This window comes from Dendrobium catenatum, unplaced genomic scaffold (assembly GCF_001605985.2).
Source record: "Dendrobium catenatum unplaced genomic scaffold, ASM160598v2 fragScaff_scaffold_1650, whole genome shotgun sequence".
Lineage (NCBI taxonomy): Eukaryota > Viridiplantae > Streptophyta > Magnoliopsida > Asparagales > Orchidaceae > Dendrobium > Dendrobium catenatum.
Window position 1 is genome coordinate 264,898 of NW_021320112.1, and position 19,461 is coordinate 284,358.

Below are 19,461 nucleotides of genomic sequence, written 5' to 3' on the forward strand. Positions count from 1 at the left end.
ATATATATATATATGCAAATTTGATTTGAAGCTAATTAAAATTTGATCAATTATCAAGAAAAAATTTGAGCTATCTTCTCCTTACTCTATTGTAGCTGTCAACTACTTTCTAATTTACTCCGCACATAGGTATCAAAAAGAAGTTTCTACAAGGCGTTAATCATAGCATACAAAATGCACAAGAGATTTTGTTAAAATATTATAATGCAAGTAGTATGAGTTACATGAAATCACCTTCTTTATATCAACCTTTTCTGTGAATTCTTCGCATGAAGTCTTCTTAAAAGGAGCTAACCACCATCATTGTTGGGTGACGCATGAGCCTGAGAACACTAGTGTAATGAAACTAAGGGAAATAAAATCTAAACTTGCAAAACACCAGAAAATTTAAAGATGAGATTATTTTCTAATGCTTTTCTCAAGTTTCTGCTACAAGACACCAAGTATAACAATCACCATCCCAATTTTTGAATTTTGCAGCTCCCAAGATGCTCAAACTCCTTGGAGTTTGTGGTTGGCCATTGCCATTATCTTTTCAATTTCAACCTTCATTGACATGTCCAACCTTACTAATTGGCCTACACCACTGACTAGGAGCTGCCATTATTGGTAAACATAGACCCACTACTTACTCTAATTGCGACTTCATTTTGATCAACTTCACTTGTAATTACCGGTCACCACACCAACTAGCCAACTTATCAGATCTCTTACCAACTCATTTGCAGAACCGAGCAATCACTCAACATGCAAGTTGGTTATCAAACACCTTGAAAACTTAAGAATGATATGCATTCCTTTTGGAACTATGATGTATGTTATACAAGTACAACACTCCATCTCATCTCCTTCAATAATACAAAGATGCAGTGGAATAGCTTAGATTAGGAAACGAAATAATTTGTGATATCAGTAACAAATCAATCTAAATCAATTGATTCAATTTTTTATTGATTAAGGGATAGGATTTGAGGAAATTTAGATCCATATCATAACAATTTGTCACTTGGAGATTAATTTCAGATGTGTTGTTAAGAGTGAATCATCTTTGTGTGACACCCTCTCTTTATCAGCCATGAAAGTTAATTGAGGTTGTGCAGTGCTTTAGCACATTTGTGGTAGGCATTTATCACAATATTTGTCTTGCTGCTTTAATGCTCCTTGATCTTGAAATACAATTTCCCTTGTCAAGCTTTCTTGTCCTTTGGATGCTCCAATTTTACATAAAATTTATCTCGCATTGCTCATGTAGAATCACTAATAATATATTTCTTTGTTTATCCCACTTTCTTGGTGTTTTATGTTATTTACAAGTACCATCCTTGCTTCCTCTTACTATCACCATAACACCATTTGGTCACATTCTTACTTTAAATATAAAAAGTTGAAATGTAATGCAATTCATCTAATCGCCCAATTAAGATCATGTTTCTATTCAAGCTAGGAATATGCCACATACTATAAGACTTCCACATAGTCACACCAGTAGTCTCACTTTACACATCAACCCCTTTGAAGGTTTCATCACCAATAAGATGAACATCTTATAGTTCCCTTTAAAATAGTTAGCAATAAATGTTTTATATGGATTTGGATGAAAAAAATGCATGAATTCATAAGTTCAGGCTCCATATGACTATTCACACTAAAAATTAGTGCATCATATATCTTTCCATTTGCAACATTTATGTATTTCTACATTTGATTTAAACTCTATAGACCTTTTTGTTGTCGATAGTCCCTTTTCCTGTGGCCAATCTTGTCACATTGGTAGCACATACCACTTCATTCTTTTGAATTATTACTCTACAAAATTTTGGATATGCCTCTATTGTTATCTCTTCATGCACTTATTCCTCTATTTTCAATATTTAAAATAGCAGAAAAGAAATATACACTTATTCTTGTCCCTTAATGTCCTTGCATAATATCAAGTCATAAACATCATTGAGCTTCAGCTTGATAGACATGCAAGAACTCTCGACCTCTGTCACAATTATAGACTAGCTTTTCTAAATTGATGGTAGCAAGCTCAAAAAATGAACTTAATTGTCATACTTCATATTTCGATTGAACGATTTGGTAAGTTGCGTTGGAAATGCATTTAGCTTTCTTTAGAATAGAAAATTTTTCATTAGATATATCTTATTTATAGTTGAAGGTTTCTTATACATAAATGATAGAACTTTCACCACGTCGCTTGTGATATTCTCATACAATATGTTAAAGGCAACATCCTTTCCCAATGTTAGATGTAGAACCTCAACAAATACCTATTTAGAAGATCCTAATCTTCTTGGGTCCTGGCTATCAGCGTTATCTTATAGAGTGGTGCATATTTGTTTTTTGGAATATTAGGCCTGTAATTTGGATCTTGTACTTGAAATACTTTCCATCAAACTTGTTGTCTCATCCTCTAACCTCCCTACTACTACTTTTGTCTTAGAACTCTAAAAACCTAGCTTTGATAATAGTTGTTAGGGAAGAGCATGTGCTTGGGAGCAATAACATAAGGAGATGGTCATAGAGTGAAATAAATTTGAACCCACTAAGAAAGCACCAGAAAATAAGATACGAGCTTCACATAGTTCAAAGATATTCATTTATGTTCGTGCCTGTAGAAAGAGATATATGTTTCCACTACTAACCCAAAGAAAATATATTTTCATGATAAAAAATTTAGCCACGTAAATCTTCTCTCCTGTTGTCTTTCTAGCCATCTATATTTTTCTTTTGTAACTGCTCTCCTTTCTCATCTTTTTTTGTGTTTTTTGTATGACATTACTTTCTCCTTACCATTGGTTTCTTCTGCAATTCACCAAGAATAATCCCTAGCAATCTCATCTGCTAAGCACACCCAATTGTCAAACAGTGCTACTCCCAATGTGGTCGAACTACTTCGAGACTCACCCCTACAACTATCATCTTCTTAGACTTAACCTTCCTATTGCTATCCTTGTTTACCAATCTATGCACCAGCCAGAAGCCATTGTCATTGGCAAAGAAGAGTCCAAAATTAAGATCCATATTTTAACAACCAGCTGCCAAAAAGCCCAACTAAAATGCTTTTTTAATCTACTAAATATAATCGCTGTCATCTCCACCATCTTCTTCACATTCTCTCCTCTAACTTCCCTTCATTATTTCCATACCCACAAGCTCTACTAGTGCATCTTAATCATCTCTGCCTTATCCTAGATGTCCTTCCCGCTAACTAGTTTCTTAGTGTTTCTCCGCCAAACAGTGCTTTAACCTAATTTGAGAGGCGATTATACTTCACCGGCAAATCTATCTCAATTTTAGCATTGTGCTGCTTTGTTATTCTTTCAGAAGTTATCAATACCGTCGGGCAACCTAGAGCCCAGATGACAATAATACGTAATTCTCATTTCCTGTTGCAAGTGTCCAACAGATATCTTCTTTCTAGAATTTTACATCCAATTCGGGCACTCACAGTTTCTTGGGTTCCCTTTCTCTGACACTTAAGTTTGAATAATGGGTTAATCCATGGAATGCTTGATAGGCTTTTTGTTAGTGGTAAAGACTACCAGTATAAAATGGCACCCTAGTTCTATGATGGACAAGTAGCAATGTATAATGGCTAGCTGTAGGAATGTTTAAGTCAATGAAATTGCTTCTTTAGAATTATTCTAAATGAGTAAAGTGTTCACTTGTACAGAGTCCTTATACCCTTAGATTTGATTGATGAGCTTGCATCTCTCTTTTATAGTTGCCTGTCATATTGATTCATTGGCACGATTTCCATGATTTGTAGGTTTTCTATCAATCATAAATGTTCTATGGTTTAACAGCTATAACCATCACCAAACTTTTTCTGCACAACAAGAAAGGCATACTGTTGCAGACTTGTGATTCTCAAAATAACAGAACAAGCCTTGGAAGTCTGTTAGCTTATACGCTTATTTCAGGAAAAGAATGCTTTTATGGAGACTCAAAATCCTTCGGGTGGGGGCCCGATGGGGATTGACCTTTTGTTGTTGGTAAATAAATTTACCGGCTTCAAAGGATGATATTAAAAATATAACGGCTTTGGAATAGGGGGGTTGGAGAGGATGAATTTAGGATAAATAACAAGATTGGGGTCAACTAAGTGAGGTCAGCAATCATGGTATAAAACCCTATAATCTTACTTTAGGCTTGAGAAACTACTTCGAATTTTTTTGGGGGTGTATCTATTTATGTTACGAAAAGTTTCTTGATTTTCAAAGATGTTTGGATTTTTTTTTCAGATTTTATTCCAAGATTAGGTTATGCTTATCTCAATTTCAACAACTTCATTGAGGGAGATGGTTGGCCTTAGGGGAAGGAGATTGGGAGCTAATAGAGCAATCATCAGAAGCCGCAGTAAGAGGAGCAGTGAACCCATGTTGAAGAATTTATATTAGATTATAATTTAAATTTGAGTATTTTAATTCACATAATTTTCTTATTGTAAGAGTGTGTGTTAAGTGTGGCAGAGATGAGAATGCTCAGGTGGATGAGTGGCTTTACCCTTAGAGATAGGATACGAAATGAGCATATATGTGAAAAAAGGTTGGAGTAGCTCCAGTAGAAGATAAGATTAGAGAGAGTCGCCTTAGATGGTTTGGTTACATAAAACGATAGCCTTCCGATGACCCGGTTAGGAGAGTAGAGGTATTAGATTTGACTTATGTCGTATTTCTTGACCTATCTCTTTGATGAGTAGTAGTTTATCATTTTTATTTGCTTTTTTCCTTTGTTTTGTGTTGTGGGAATCTTGGGCAACCATCCCTCTATCTCTCCACAAAATTTTATAAATCCACGCTAAAGTGGTCAGCCAACCCTTGTTCAAATCAGACAGTATTATTCCACAAGCTTTTTGGTCTATTGTATCTTATCATCCATTTAAAAAATTAAGATTAAAACATCTCTCTCTATCACTTACATGAGTTTTTTCATAACATTTTTCCCCAAGGCCAAATACCTACCCTCAAGGCTATTGTGTAGATTGGGTTTTGCATGACCTAATTTTGGAATAAAATATGAGAAAAATATCGAATTATCTCCAAAATCATGAATATTTTCAGAACATTAGTAGACACACACCTCCTAAAGTTTTTGATTGGTTTCAAGCCTTGAAACCATCTCTGCCATCCACACTAAAGACTAAAGTCAAATCTTATGTTTTGTGTCTTAGGCGTTGTATTCACTTTGTTGATCCAAACTTGCTGTTTATCCTCGATCCATCTCTCTAAATCTTATTTTAGAGGCTCTATATTTTTAATAACATCCTTTAAAATCTCCTGAGCCATTTGCCCACCACAAAGAGCCCAATCTCTACTAGGCCTTCACACCTTTTAAAAGACTCTAAAATTTATTTTTGACAGCAATAATCCCCTTTCATTTCAACAAACCACAAATATAAATATTCAATACAAACCCTAAATGCCCCCCGCCACATCCTTTTTTTTTTTATTTGAGAGAATTTCCCCCATCATGAGTTGGTTCTAGCTTGCATCTATTAAATAATTATTTGTATATTTCATGGAAGTAATTATTTATTTCACAATTTAGAACTCTTTGCTCATGGTTTGAAAATTTAATCTCTAGTTAAATTTAAATTTTCAAATTGTCTTCTCCCCATAATCTAATGGTAATAAAACACACGAAGTCTTACCATAAAAAAATATACAAAAAATGCACATAATCTATATAATAATCTAATGCAAATTCTTCATGATGCTATTTGTGATGGATCCACTACTAGCTTTAGCTCCTTGCGATTAGTTCAGGACCTCCGTGTGTTGCATCACTTCTTAATATAATTATAGAATGGGAATTAGGTTTGTGTGTAGCAAATCCTTCAAGAACCAAAATCATTGGCATGTTCAGCGCTTATCATCGCCATTAACATCTGCAATGGCTTGAGCTTACCTCAAATTCTATTAGTGTTTATCACAACACACTACAGTAAACATTTACCTGCATGATTGTAGAATAGTCGATTCTATTTTTCATATGGCATGTTTGATTCTTCGCTTCCAACAGATTTCTGGCATCTATAATAGTGTCATTAGATCCTACCACATTCTCAATTTCCGCCCCAACTCCCCAATGACTTTTCACATAATTAAGTTCTATGATAAGGATTATGCCATAGCATGAAATGGCTGTTGTTCCATTTAGAAAGAAATTTCTGAAGATTTTAATATATCCGTGGTAGTCGTAACAATGCTATAAGCAATCTGGTAAAATTCTATGTTCTAAGATTGTTAATTTATTTATAAAATTGAAATTTATGTAATTTTGTTATAAACAGTGCCCAAGCTAGCAATTATGAAAGGATTGGAGAAGTCTATTATACAGGCGCATTACATCTTGTGTATTCCTTGGAATGAGTTGCTTTCTTATTAGTTGCAGAAAGTGGAGAGATTAGTTACCGTATAAACTTCTCTTTTACTTCATTTAATTTGACGGACTTATGCATTTATAGATTGTAAACGGAGTTCTTTGAAATTCAAGCCACATCTTTTCGAAGTTGACATCTCTTTACATTGTTTACTTAGAATTAACATCTATTTCAGTATTTCATAATCCTTTTAACCAATTTAATGCTTCGGAACCAAAATTTCTTATTCAAAATAAACATATTTTGTCATATATTTATGTTTATATTATACGTATTTATTTATTTGGCATCAAACGGTATGAATTCAGCATGCCAAGTTCTCAAATTGTTTTTTTCTTTGTAAAATCAGGTTCTACGCCTAATGTTTTTCCACTTTGTCCTATTCAGGCTAGAATAATTCAGGGAATAGGATTTATGAATGAAGATAGCTTTGTGCTACCCGAGCAATTTTCACAGAATAAAGAATGGATTCCTCATGAAGCTGCAACTATAATAGAAATGACTAAGGCATCACAGAGTGCATTAGAGATTCAGATGCAGACTTCCCAAGAAACCATCGGGCCTATTGATGAACAGGAATATCTTGGAGAAGTAGAAGACGTGAAGGCCAAATATTCTGATGAAACAGACAAGGAAACTAGCATCCAAGATGGTGATGCATCCTGCTTAGCTACTTGCAGCACAGGTGACATTGAAGATGACCCCTTCAAAAGCTCTTACTCCTATGAAGTAGCTGAAGGTGGAATAGAAGATGAACCTGGTTCCATGACATCGTGTGTCGGAACAAGGTGGTTTCGGGCTCCCGAACTCCTTTACGGCTCTTTAAACTATGGGCAAGAGGTGGATCTCTGGTCATTGGGCTGTATTTTCGCAGAGCTGCTGAGCCTGGAGCCTCTTTTCCCCGGGACTTCCGACATTGATCAGATTGGTAGAATCATTAGTGTTTTAGGGGACTTCAATGAAGATACCTCACCTGGTTGTTCGAAATTGCCGGATTATAACAAGATTGCCTTTGCCAAGGTTGGAAGTCCCATTGGTTTAGAAGCCTGCCTTCAAGATCATTCCCCCTCTGAAGTTGCTCTTGTGAAGAAACTGGTTCGCTATGATCCTGCAACCAGAGCAACTGCAGTAGAATTGCTGGGTGATTCATTCTTTAAGGAAGAACCTCTCCCAGTTTCTTTAAATGAATTGAAAGTTCCTGCAACAAGGGATGGGCAGGATGAGAAGTCTTCAGGTGAGTGGGGTGATTACAGGGACATGGCTTCGGATTCAGATTTTGATGATTTTGGTGGGGTGAATGTCACCAACACTGACAAAGGTTTTGCGATCAGATTTTCTTGATGTGTGAAGGTTATCAGGGATATGTTGTTTGTACTATTTGTTTATGGTATGGAAAACCTCCTTGTAGCTAGCAAGTGGAAAAATTATTACGTGCGGGTCCGGATTCATCCGGAGATCATTAAAAATGTGTCACATTGCCTCAAAAAATATACTAAGAGCTCGGTACCGAGCACGGAACCAAACAGTTTTCCCGTCCGGTGTCCGCACAAAATAATCCCTCTTGCAAATGAGAGAGTTGTTGGCCAAAGCGGCAACTTTAATATGCGGTGATCAAGAATAATTTAGTTTTACATGTTTTGTAGCTGCAGTTCTTAATAAAGTTTCAGTTGTAATATTATTATCATTTGGCTGAAAAGTGGGGATCTGCAATTGCAATTTTGCTTGTGAAAACTGGCCATGATTACTGTGCACTGAGATGTTTTGGCTGTACAAGTGATTCTTAAAGGAAGAAACTTTAGCATAAATCAAATTTTAAGGCTTCGTTTGGGACGGTTTTCTTAATGCTTCTTAAAGCGGCTTTCTAGTATAATTTTTTTAATTTTTGTACTAAAAAGCAGTTTTAAAAAAGGTGGAAGAAAGCCGTCCCAAAAGAAGCCTAAGATGGCGAGGGAATGCTAAAAATTGTGAGCCGTCTTCATTTTTTAGCTTTAGTTTTTGTTTGGGATGACTTTCTTACTGCTTTATAAAATTATTTTTTAGTTACAAATATTCTTGAAAGCAGGGAAAAAGCAACGGTCTAAAGTTATTTCAAACAAAATCTTAATTGAGCCGGCAAAATGCTCGAAGTTCTATGATACTTTTTTACTTATATATGACAAGGCATAATGGTACCTAAACTTTCTAAGTGCTTATTGATCATAAATGGATCATAAAGGGGCTCAAATAGGATATGGTTTGAGATTCTTTAGAAAGTAGAATCGATCGTATTTATTTTCCTATTTCAGTCTGATCATTATGTTATTTAGCCTGTAAACCAAAGCAAGTTCGCAAGGCCAAATTTATTCTTGAAATTATATTGGTAGCATAGTTACAAGTGCTCAATAGGTTACACAAATCTTACTACAAAATTATGTTCAATTAAAAGAATACAATATAAATATTTTTTATATATAATAAAAAAGTAATATTTATTTATCAAGTTTAGGAGATTAATTACATTAAACAGTATAAAATACATGATATGTATCATTTATCTCCAAACTTATGATTTGATTTCTTATCTTTTAAATCTTACTATTTCATTGATCTAGTCATTGTTGGTAATTGATTGAATTCATATAGGCATAAAAAATTCTTCTTGTATCATAATATAATATGCATTATTTAAATATGTTTATTATCATTTATTTATCTTCACAACTAATTTTATAAACCATAATAATTAATTTATGATTTTAACTTGCAATATGTTCTTATAAAATATAGCATTTTTCAGAGTAAATACTACTTTCAAATTTCATTAAAAATATGGTAGTGATTTAAGCTTTCAATTTTAACATTCAAATCTGAATAAATAAAACTACCTCTAACTAAGCCCAAATCAACTCTAAGGCTTCGTTTGGGATGTCTTTCTTACTGCTCTTAAAGCAATTTTTTAGTACAAAAATTAAAATTTTTTTATTAAAGAACTATTTTAAAAAGCAATAAAAAAACCGTCCCAAACCAAACCTAAAGCTTCATTTAGAACGGCTTCCTTGGTAGTTTTTTAACCAACTTTCTAGTACAAAATTTTCTATTTCTAAAAATTTTTGTACTAAAAAACTGCTTGAGAAAACAATAAAAAAAAGGCACAAAACTAAACCTAAGACTTCATTTAGGACAACTTTTTTCCCAACATTTTAAATTAGCTTTTCAGTTAAAAATTAAATTTTTATACTAAAAAACTATTTTAAAAAGTTAAAAAACTATCTCAAACAAAATCTAAATTGAAAAAAGAAACCTATTTAAATCCATAGTGCACATCATGATTACATACAGTACACAAAATAATTACAAAAAAATGATGAAATTATATGCAAAAATCTCATTAATTCTGAAACAAATCTATAGATAACACTCATAAAATCAAAATCAAACCAAAAGAGTTAGAATCTCGCCAAAAATTTGCATCCCACCTTTAATCCAACCTCAATAAGTAGAGAATTTAACACTTAAACAAAATTCTTCTCATTTAATAAAACTCAGACTTCACAGCTATACAAGCAATCGCCACGACAAGAAAAACAACAAAAAGAGAAACAAAGAAACTCAACGACAAGCTAACAAAAATCCTCTATAGAATAAATAGCCTAAACTTCATAAACGACTTAGCAGCTAACCAAAACTGCTTCTCACATTGTTGTGAAATGATAAATAGCAGAATTCCAAGAAAAACATCCTATACAACAAACGACTATCATAATTTTGGAAGAAAAACAAAGCAACTTTTGATTCTCCTGCAATGCCGGATGAGCCTTTTTTTTTTTTTTGCAACTTTGAAGTTATTGGTTTACTCAGCAATGCCAGAATTTTCAACATCTACCTCACCCATTCCAGTATCTTCTTCATCTTCGCTGTCTACATCTCCGTCAACCTCCTCATTGGCAGATTGTAGCTTAGCCAAATGCTCTGCAAGAAGCTTATCCTCGCGCTCACTCACCTGCAAAGAAACAGAAAGGTGAATATGGTTACTTCTGCTTCACCTAATCATATTTAGATGGAATAGTTTGATAGAAGTTTTGAAAACTTACAGCTCTTGGTGCTTCCTTCACTATGAGTTTACCCTTCTCGTTCTCTATTGCTTCAGTGCAAGCTTTAATTGCGTTGTTTAGAACACTTATTCCTTTGTCCTGCACATCAAATTCAAGGAGTTTAGAAGATAAAACAAAAACTTAATCATGGATAGTTCAATCATAGAATTTGTTAGTAGTAAAAATATCTCATTTGTAATTAATCCAAGTTGGTGGTCAGCCTTCTTCAAATTATGAAACATCAATATTGCTCCAGGTATTGGAGTTGGGTATATTACAAACGATGGCATCAGAGCGCAGATATTATCATCATCAAAATCAGAATTCATTATCACAACTACTCGACCTAATGAATCCTCAATTCAATCTCTTCTAGATCTAAATGAGTTAAAACTCATAATAATATCTAGTTTGGGCATCCAATGAAACTCATATCAACCCACATAACTTTTAACAATCAACCACAACTCGAATAATAAACAAGATGATAAAATGATTTTACCAAAGAATCATCCACATAACATAATAATGGAATACAAGATAACACAATACAATAATGTCCAACAAAGCCTTAGGTGTCAAGTATTAACGCCAGAAATTCATTCAAATCACAATCAAAAACACAAAGTGAGGCAACATAAGAATTGCTACATCCATGGTAATAGACAAGAACCAATGAATAGTGATTTGTTTTTGCAGACCACTCTCTTTATAGTACAAATGAATATTCTACCCATGTGTATCATCAGATTACAGGAAGCTAAAGCAAGATGATAAGTTATTAGCGAAATTAGGGGAAAAAGGTAAAATAAACGATTAACATTAAAAAAATAAATACTAAGCATCGCCAAAGAAAGATAATGTTCAACATAAAATAGAAAACATTATATAAAAAGCTACTAAACCTTAGTAAACCTTCAGCATCAATAAAACTTCTATAAAAGCTGATGAAAAAAGAAGAATAGATTATCAGCTATATCATTTATGATAACGCTTTTTTTTCCATTTCACAAAATATGCTTGATAAGGTCATTCACATGGCTTTGCTATATCATTTTATTATACTTACCTCCATATATGTTAATACTTTAGCTTGCGAATGATCTTCTAAACCACATGCAACAGCTAAGTACAGCCTTAACCACCATGGTACATGCATCATCTTATAAATATTTGCATTCCTAATCCACCACTAACCATGTGAAACTCCTATTAAAAACATATGCTCATGATGGAAAAACTAATTTGAATCCTTGACATTCACTGACCATTAATCATAAATGTTATGGCAAGTTAATGAAAACCTCCCAAGGCTAAACAAAGCATGAAGTTTCTATGTAAAGCCATATATGAGGAAATTTTGCCATAAGCATAATCAGCATTCACGCCAATAAAGTGAAACTTGATGCCAATAGTTGTGCCAGTACAACATTAGCAAATTTCTTCTTTAATATCAAGACATGCATATTAACTGCAGAATGTTGATACCTAACAATACCAAAGAAATAAAAAAAAATGTTATCTTTTCCAACTTAATTTGGTTTTACACCTTCAATCTATCGCTACAAACCATGCCAAGGAATTTCCTTAAAACTATGCTTCAAATATCACACAGACATAATTTCTCCAGATACAACAATTTGAAGGGAACAAAAAAAAAAGTAAATCAATGAACAGTTAAAACTGGGGTTTTTTTTTTTTTTTGTGGGGGGGGGGGGGGGGGGGGGGGACCTGGTCAAAATTTTCTCATATTTCAGTGTTTTTTGTCAGTTGGTTTCAAGCAAATTTCCTGGTGAAGCGCCGCAAAATGAACACAAACTGATCCATTAGAAACATGCAAGTGACAAAAAGCATGTTGTCTCTTGCAACACAATGCAACAATCCTTCGCAGACATTCTATTTCGCAGTGATTTAATCATGATGGCTTCAGGATCTTTTATAACGCTATCCTATAGTGACTCTTTTCCTTTCATGCCTTGCTGACGGCAAATGAGCATTTTTGTCTCTCATAATTCAAGGGCTTTCTTAACACTCTATGCTAACAACTTCCCTGCGAAACCTCTTGCTACACTTTTTAAGCTTGATTTTCATTATCCCTCTCATGAACTCACAGGTCGATGTTTACCCTTTCCACAGAATCTTTGGGATATAGGTCTTATCATGTGAATGGTAAGGACATATACCTGTTGTCTTTTTCGACTTAGTTCAATGCTCCATATAGAAGCTTGATGCCATTTTTAGGAGAGGTCGGTGATCCAAGAGGCTCTCTAGAAATGACATGTGGTTAAAACACTTGGCCAAGCTGTATCAGAGGATTTTCAATACAATTGACATCTAATAAGATTGAGCTACTAAAGGCTTGTGGGCTAAAATAGGCATACATCAAGTCACTAAGGAACCAAAATCAAATAAAGAGATTAGATCACAAAGGGAGGAGACCCTTCCATCAGATGAGCCACATTTGCCATATCATCAAACGGGACAGAAAAAAGCCTCAACAATAGAGGAGTGGTTAAAAAGAGGCAAGGAAAAAAGATTTTAAGCATCTTATCCATCCTTGTTCATGCTGAGTTCTATCAAGCGATTATTGCTGAAAGATTTCCTTTGCATTTTTTTTAATTTTATTTCAATGCCCCATACACTTGCTTGATGCCATTTGAGGAGAGGTTAGTGATCACTAACCAGAAGACTCTCTAGTAATGGGAGGTGGCTAACACTTTGCTAGGCTACTGAGTGAATTAGTGGATTTTTCAATACAATTGTTATTCATTAATTGAATATTACTTATAATTCATGTCCAATGATAGGCATATCTAATACAAGTTCAAGAAGGATCATGATTGTCAGTGTACAAAATTTAATTTAATTTAAATGCTCATAAAATTTCATCACATGCATTATTGTTACTAAAAATCAATGTTTAAAATTGCGTATTCGGGTATTGAGGCGTTTTTCATTCGTGAGGCGAGGCGTAAGCCTCAAGGCGTTTTGAGGCGTAAGCCTCAAAATCAAAAGATTGCGTAAATATAAAATGATAAATTTTTTATATACTAATGAGTGAATAATATAAAATATAAAAAAGCATAAGATATGAAGTGAAATCAAAATATCTCAATAATAAGACAACAGGAAATATAGTTCAACTCAAAATTCTATCTTTCCCAAATCACAGTATTCTTTTCATTAACATTTAATTCCAATTTCCAAAAATAAATAGCAATGACATATCACATAAGAACTCATAAGTCATCAGCACTGTCATCACTAAGGGGTTCTTCATGTGAATCATCATTATGGTGAACTGCTCTCTCCCCTTTTCTCTTCTCCTATAGAGTCCAACGTCGGGCATTTACTTCAAAATTTATGTAAGTTTTAATATATATAGCATGAGGCGTAAGCCTCATGCCAGTGAGGCGAGGCGGGCCTCAAGTTGGGCCTCAACCAAGTTTTGCGCAATTTTAAACCATTACCTAAAATTATGAGCAAAAGGAGCATATTTTTGGTCTGATTGAAATGTCCAAATGAAGTAAATGTACCTAAGTGGGTTCGTCCTAAAGTGAAAAATTGCATGCCGTCCAAAAAGAAATAAAGAAATTTAAGCAAATTTTGTGCATGGAAAATCAAGAAAGTGCGACAATGTCAACGAAGTAAATGTTCAAATGATTCTGAAATGAGGCCCATAGTCATCTTTCTAAGACGTTACATATTATGAACCATATATTAAATCAAAGCTCTCAAAAATGATAAAGGGCTCGCAAATCACTTGATAGGTCACTTTAGAACTTGTAAAAAAAGTATCATATCAGAAGAATATTAAGCAATTTGGAATTAAAGAGAAGATTAACAAAAATAAAAGGATATAACCATATTGTAGATAGTTAAGAGGTTCTAACATGTTAGCAACCAGTCAGTGCTCGAAATTAGAGAGCTGCAAGGATATGATTGAAGCTATTGGTCAATATGGATTAGGACTAAATACGCAATTTGATCTTGAGTTAAAAGTCCCTTTATTAGAAATAAAATTAGACGCCTTGATTATATTGGACATAATGTGCAACACATTAAATTCTAAGGTTGGAGGATATTAGAGAGCATGTCTACGATTATATATAATCATGGTATTGTCTTAACTTGTTGAGAAAGTCTGTAAATAGTGCAAAATTGGTAAACCCATTCTTCCTGATTCTTGCAAGCGTGCATAAGCACAAGAATAATTTGAGAAATACATGTGTTGCTGAAGAATAGAGCAGATCAAGATTTCGTGTGTACTATAAGAGAAAAAAGTTAAAGAATTTGACCTTAAGGCTTCATTTTGGAATAATATAACCTATGTTTTGAACATGAAAAACATACTAGTTAAAATGTTGAGATTAACTGAATGTTGAGAATAACTGAAGGTGACAGTGGTAAACAAAGCAAGGGATGTCATTAATGATTCGTTTGGAGAAAGATGAGTCTTCTATAAACCATTACATCGAACCAGCTACAATCTAAATCCATAATTGTTTTATAAGTACAAAACAAAAAATAGTCAAATGAGAGGATGAAAAGCGAATACAAATGAAGAGCTGTACTACAATCATGTTTTAGTTCTATTCTACACTGACTGCATCCACAATAGAGGTAATAAATATTTAGTTATGGCTTTATTTAACACAGAAATTTAATAATTGGTATTTATTCAGGCTAAAAATGTTTATCATAAAACTCGTATAAGTGGTGGAACATGCATGTTGTGAGGCAAAAACAACTAGGAAAAAGTCAAATTTATGGTGTTCAGCTTGACTTGCAGTTATATTTCACTTTGGTGAGCTTATTTAAACACTTAGATTAATAGAAAACAAAGAAATATGTGAAATTAAAAGCATCATGATGACCTAATGATCATCTGGTACAATCAAGTTGTATATAAGAGCATTAAATGAGGCATTTTGGAAATAAGCCAAGCCCAGGAAAATGTAGGATGCCTGAGAAGAGTGTTTTGATGATGAAGACAGAAGAGTGTTTTGATGATGGACACCATACATAAAGAGAAATTGAAGGGATGACGAGGATAGTTGACCAAAGATTTCTTTTAGATTTAATGAGGCGGATCATCCTCATTGAGAGCTAGTATGTCTCAACATTCATTTTCTACTAATGCTATTCATGAAAGAGAGGACGATAATGAATCAGTGGAAGAAAAAAAGGTTTGGAAAATTATTTCAACTTAATCTAAAAAGAAAATAAGAATGTAAGAAAGGACGATGATTATGAATATCAACCTTATCTTAGAAAATTCTTTTTATTTTTTAATGAGATTTTAAGTGTTTAATTTAAATTTTTTTAATGAATTTAGTACAAATTTTGGCTTCGAATTTTCAACTCTTCAAGTTTGATCTGATTTGTTATTTAGCATATAATATGTCACGATATGATTGTGAGTCAATCTAACCTTGACTCGGGATTGGTTCAAAGCCATTCAGCTGGATTGAGCGAAGAAAAATCTACCTATAAGCTAGATAAATTTAATTTCAGATTGGGCCAAACCTAGTTTTTTTATGCTCAAACTAAGCTAAATTTAAGCCAAAATAATAAATTGATTTTCTATCAACTTTCAATCTTTTAAGTTTCCAACATAAATATATGCAGTAATAAACTAAATAAATGCATAAATAGATCCATAAATACATTTATGCATGGATACAAATATAGGGACATACATGAATATTGTATAGATGCATTCAACATGCATGCACAAACATTAAAGCTGATCACATACAAGCTTGATTTGATTCACACTGATTACACAAAATTCACTATCATTCAATCAGAACTTATTGGTAGGGTAATTAGTTTAAATTCAAGCTTGATCCAAGGAAAATGTTCATCTAATTTTCGAGCAGTCTTTGGCCCTATCATTAGATTCATAGCATTGGTCTTACAATTCATATGATTAGGTCTATTATTGCATTACTTCTTATTCTTGACTGATTTTTATGTATCATGATGATTATTAGAACTTGCAAGTTATGTTCTGAAAGTGGGTATTCAAATTAAGTATTCACAACACTCTTCTTTATTAGTTCAAAATGTGACTTCTAAATTCATAACATTATTAGGTTTCAACAAGTTTTTCACCTCATTCATTGAAGTATCCATGCTTTATTAATGCATAAAATTATACATGTTAAAGAATCTTGTGATTTTGCTCAATTATTGCAACGGGTATTATACTATATGAACACAAAGTAGAGCTTGTGAGTAAGTTAATTGGCGAAAGCATTGTTTTTCTTTGTAATTTGCACATTTAAGGAAAAGTGACCAATACTACATTGCACTGCACATAGTACTTTAAACATATTGTATTGTGGAATATAAATGTCAATAAGCTTGGGATGCAAAACTTAGTCCAAGACTTAGCTTTGAGCTTTCGAGGGCCAATAGATCATAAAAGCTCTATGACAAGAAGCATTACATACCAAAGACAGAAGATAGAACCCCGAATTATGCTTTACAAACTAATCATTAATTTCTTCTCTTGACTTTATATATAGTAAGTGTTGATCAAAAAAATCTAACCATTAAATAGTACAGCTTAAACCAACTAGCAATCTTCATAACTCATCTCCTCATCTTTAGCCATCAAAAGGTCTAAAAAGCATTAATCAACAAAGTTTGTTCATCATATAATCAACTTTAAATCAACTGAAAATCATATTCATAATTAGAGCTATCCCAAAACATGGGACTGGCTTTACAAATCAATTGTCTTCATTCATTCTAGTTCGGTGCTTAATGAGATATTCATCCTAAAATCAAGGGTAGGAATAAAAATCAAAAGATTAAAAGAATGATAAATTCATCCCCTACCTTGCTATCTAGTTCCTTGAAGAAAATCATTACATCAGTTGTTTATCATTAATTCAATGGGGGTACAAAATGCTCAACTTTTCTGCACTGTAGAATCATAGCCGGTTTTATTTAAAACTTATATATAGCAATCTTATTTGCACTTAGGCTCTATAACTAAAGAAAACATGAAACTGAATAAAACCATTATCCTCTCGATATTCATACGAATTTATGAAACTCAAAATCCATAAGAACGAAGTATATAAAACTAAGAGCCATAAGTGAACACAAATTAACCATGTTAATCACCAACCTTCTCCAAAGTTTGTGTAGTAAGCACATACAGAGGAGGAGCGACAAGCTTAATTTTAACAAGACAATCATCATTTCCTGCTGCTTCTGCCTTCCTCATAGCCTCCTGCAAATTAAATGATCAGACTTTAGAAATAGGTCAGATGAATTAAACACATACACTTGATTGAAGAACCAAAACAAAGCGTGCATTCATGACAAAAGAAATAAAAACACCATCAAACTGACAAGGCGTCCATTTGATTGAAGAAACGAAACAAGACGTCCATTCATGACAAAGAACCAAAACAAGGCAGCCATTCATGACAAAGAAATAAGGAAAGGAGTCCCAAAACCTTTATGTGTAGAACACCATCAAATTGAAAGCACTTCATCTCAATATCAGCGCGTATCTTTAGCGGCTGTGGAGTCATCCTCCTCCTGATATTCTTCACAAGGGCATCCTTCAATTCCTCTGTCAAAGCGGGTTCAACCTTCGTCACCTGAACGAAATTTTCAGTCGCATAAGCATAAAAACACAATAAAAGCAAATTATTTCTCTTTTAAATAATAATATCAAATCTTCATCGAAGTCAGAATAACCTCTTGCCCATCCGACCCAATTTCCTTTACTTCCTTAGTGAGCGGTTCCAGTACCGAATCGGGATCCGAGACGATCAACTTGAACGCCTGCCAGAACAAAAAATAAGTAAAGAAAATTTCAAATTTTGCATTCTAAAGTAAGTAGAGGTGCCCGGGATCTCAATGAAAGAAGACCTCGAAGGCGTGACCGAATTTGCGGTACAGCGGCCAGCCGATGTGGATATAAAGATCCTCCAGATCGATGCCGACAGTTTCGGAGACGTGACGCATGATGGAGTGAACTAACTTGCTCTTGTTGTAGCGCTCCTCACAGGCGTGAACGTCCTCCTCGGAGACTCGGCGCTTGCTGAGATCGATGTAGCCCTTATCGCGGTCGACCCGGACGACCATGGCGGGCTCCTGGCGGCCTACGCGGATGAGAGAGTTGACGCTGCGGATGCGGCGGCGAGATAACTCATTAAAGGGTATCATGCCCTCGATGTTGTTGTACTCGAGTAAAGAGACGTAGGCACCCATCTCAGCGATGCTCTTTACCTGAATCATTACCGCTGTATCCACTTCCGGGAAGCGTGCCTCGTACATCCGACACTCAAGATTCGGCGAGTTCGTCGTCGCCATGACGAGCGCAGAACGCCGCGTCGGATTTAGGGTTAAGTTCGCTAGGGTTTTTTGGCGGCTGATAGATCGATATGGATGAGGAACGGTAACGTCGATTCGTGAAAGAGCCTCTCTTAAAAGCAAACGGAAAATTTTTATTTTACCTGACCTATAAACCGCCCCAAACAACCGCCACCCTACGCCACGCCACCGCATCCCACCCGCCTCATTGTTATAAATTATAATAGTTCAAAGGCCAAATTTTAAGGAGCACGCGATCAATTAGAATTAGTAGTAGGAGCATAAAATTAAAAAAAATTAAATAAGAGCAAACAAGCCCTAAGGTTGGAACAATTATTACGTCCTCCGAGCTAAGTCCGGTCGGAGCTAAAATCGTGCCAAAAAACGTGAAATATCGAGCAAATACCGAGCAATACCAAACAATAACGAGGAATACCATCATGTGAAGACCCAATACCGAGCTATACAGAGCAATACCGAGTTTTTCCTAGAAAAAATCGGTATTTTTTTGTATAGCTCGGTATTGCTCGGTATAGCTCGGTATAACTCGGTATTGGTCTTCACATTATGGTATTCCTCGTTATTACCAAATAATACCTAACAATACCGAGCAAATATCGAGTTTTTTGGCGGGATTTTAGTGCTGACCGGACG

General features: G+C 34.3%; 2 protein-coding genes across 2 annotated transcripts in view; one reads left to right on the plus strand and one right to left on the minus strand.

Moving 5' to 3' along the window:
• The window catches only part of LOC110103033 (cyclin-dependent kinase F-1), an 11,869-nt gene extending 3,708 nt beyond the window's left edge, over positions 1-8,161 (plus strand). The window contains exon 2 of the mRNA XM_020831580.2: positions 6,779-8,161. Coding sequence (XP_020687239.1) covers positions 6,779-7,732 — 954 coding nt within the window. The 3' untranslated portion in view covers positions 7,733-8,161. The remainder of the gene's footprint in view (positions 1-6,778) is intronic.
• Positions 8,162-10,005: 1,844 nt separating this feature from the next.
• On the minus strand, positions 10,006-18,918 carry LOC110103043 (eukaryotic translation initiation factor 2 subunit alpha homolog). Its single transcript, XM_020831591.2, has 6 exons — positions 18,364-18,918; positions 18,190-18,276; positions 17,943-18,089; positions 17,609-17,713; positions 10,462-10,560; positions 10,006-10,370 (listed from the first exon to the last, which is right to left on the minus strand). The coding sequence occupies exons 1-6, from the start codon at positions 18,805-18,807 to the stop codon at positions 10,221-10,223; spliced, it is 1,032 nt and encodes a 343-aa protein (XP_020687250.1). The 5' UTR covers positions 18,808-18,918; the 3' UTR covers positions 10,006-10,220.
• Between the last annotated feature and the right edge of the window lie 543 nt (positions 18,919-19,461).

Excerpts from the sequence above, each read along its gene's own strand:
- LOC110103043 (XM_020831591.2), bottom strand. The coding sequence starts at position 18,807 with ATGGCGACGACGAACTCGCCGAATCTTGAGTGTCGGATGTACGAGGCA. Across the intron at positions 17,714-17,942 it reads ATGGTGTTCTACACATAAAG|GAGGCTATGAGGAAGGCAGA; the intron begins GTTTTGGGACTC and ends TTTAATTTGCAG. Across the intron at positions 10,561-17,608 it reads CTACACAAACTTTGGAGAAG|GACAAAGGAATAAGTGTTCT; the intron begins GTTGGTGATTAA and ends TTTGATGTGCAG.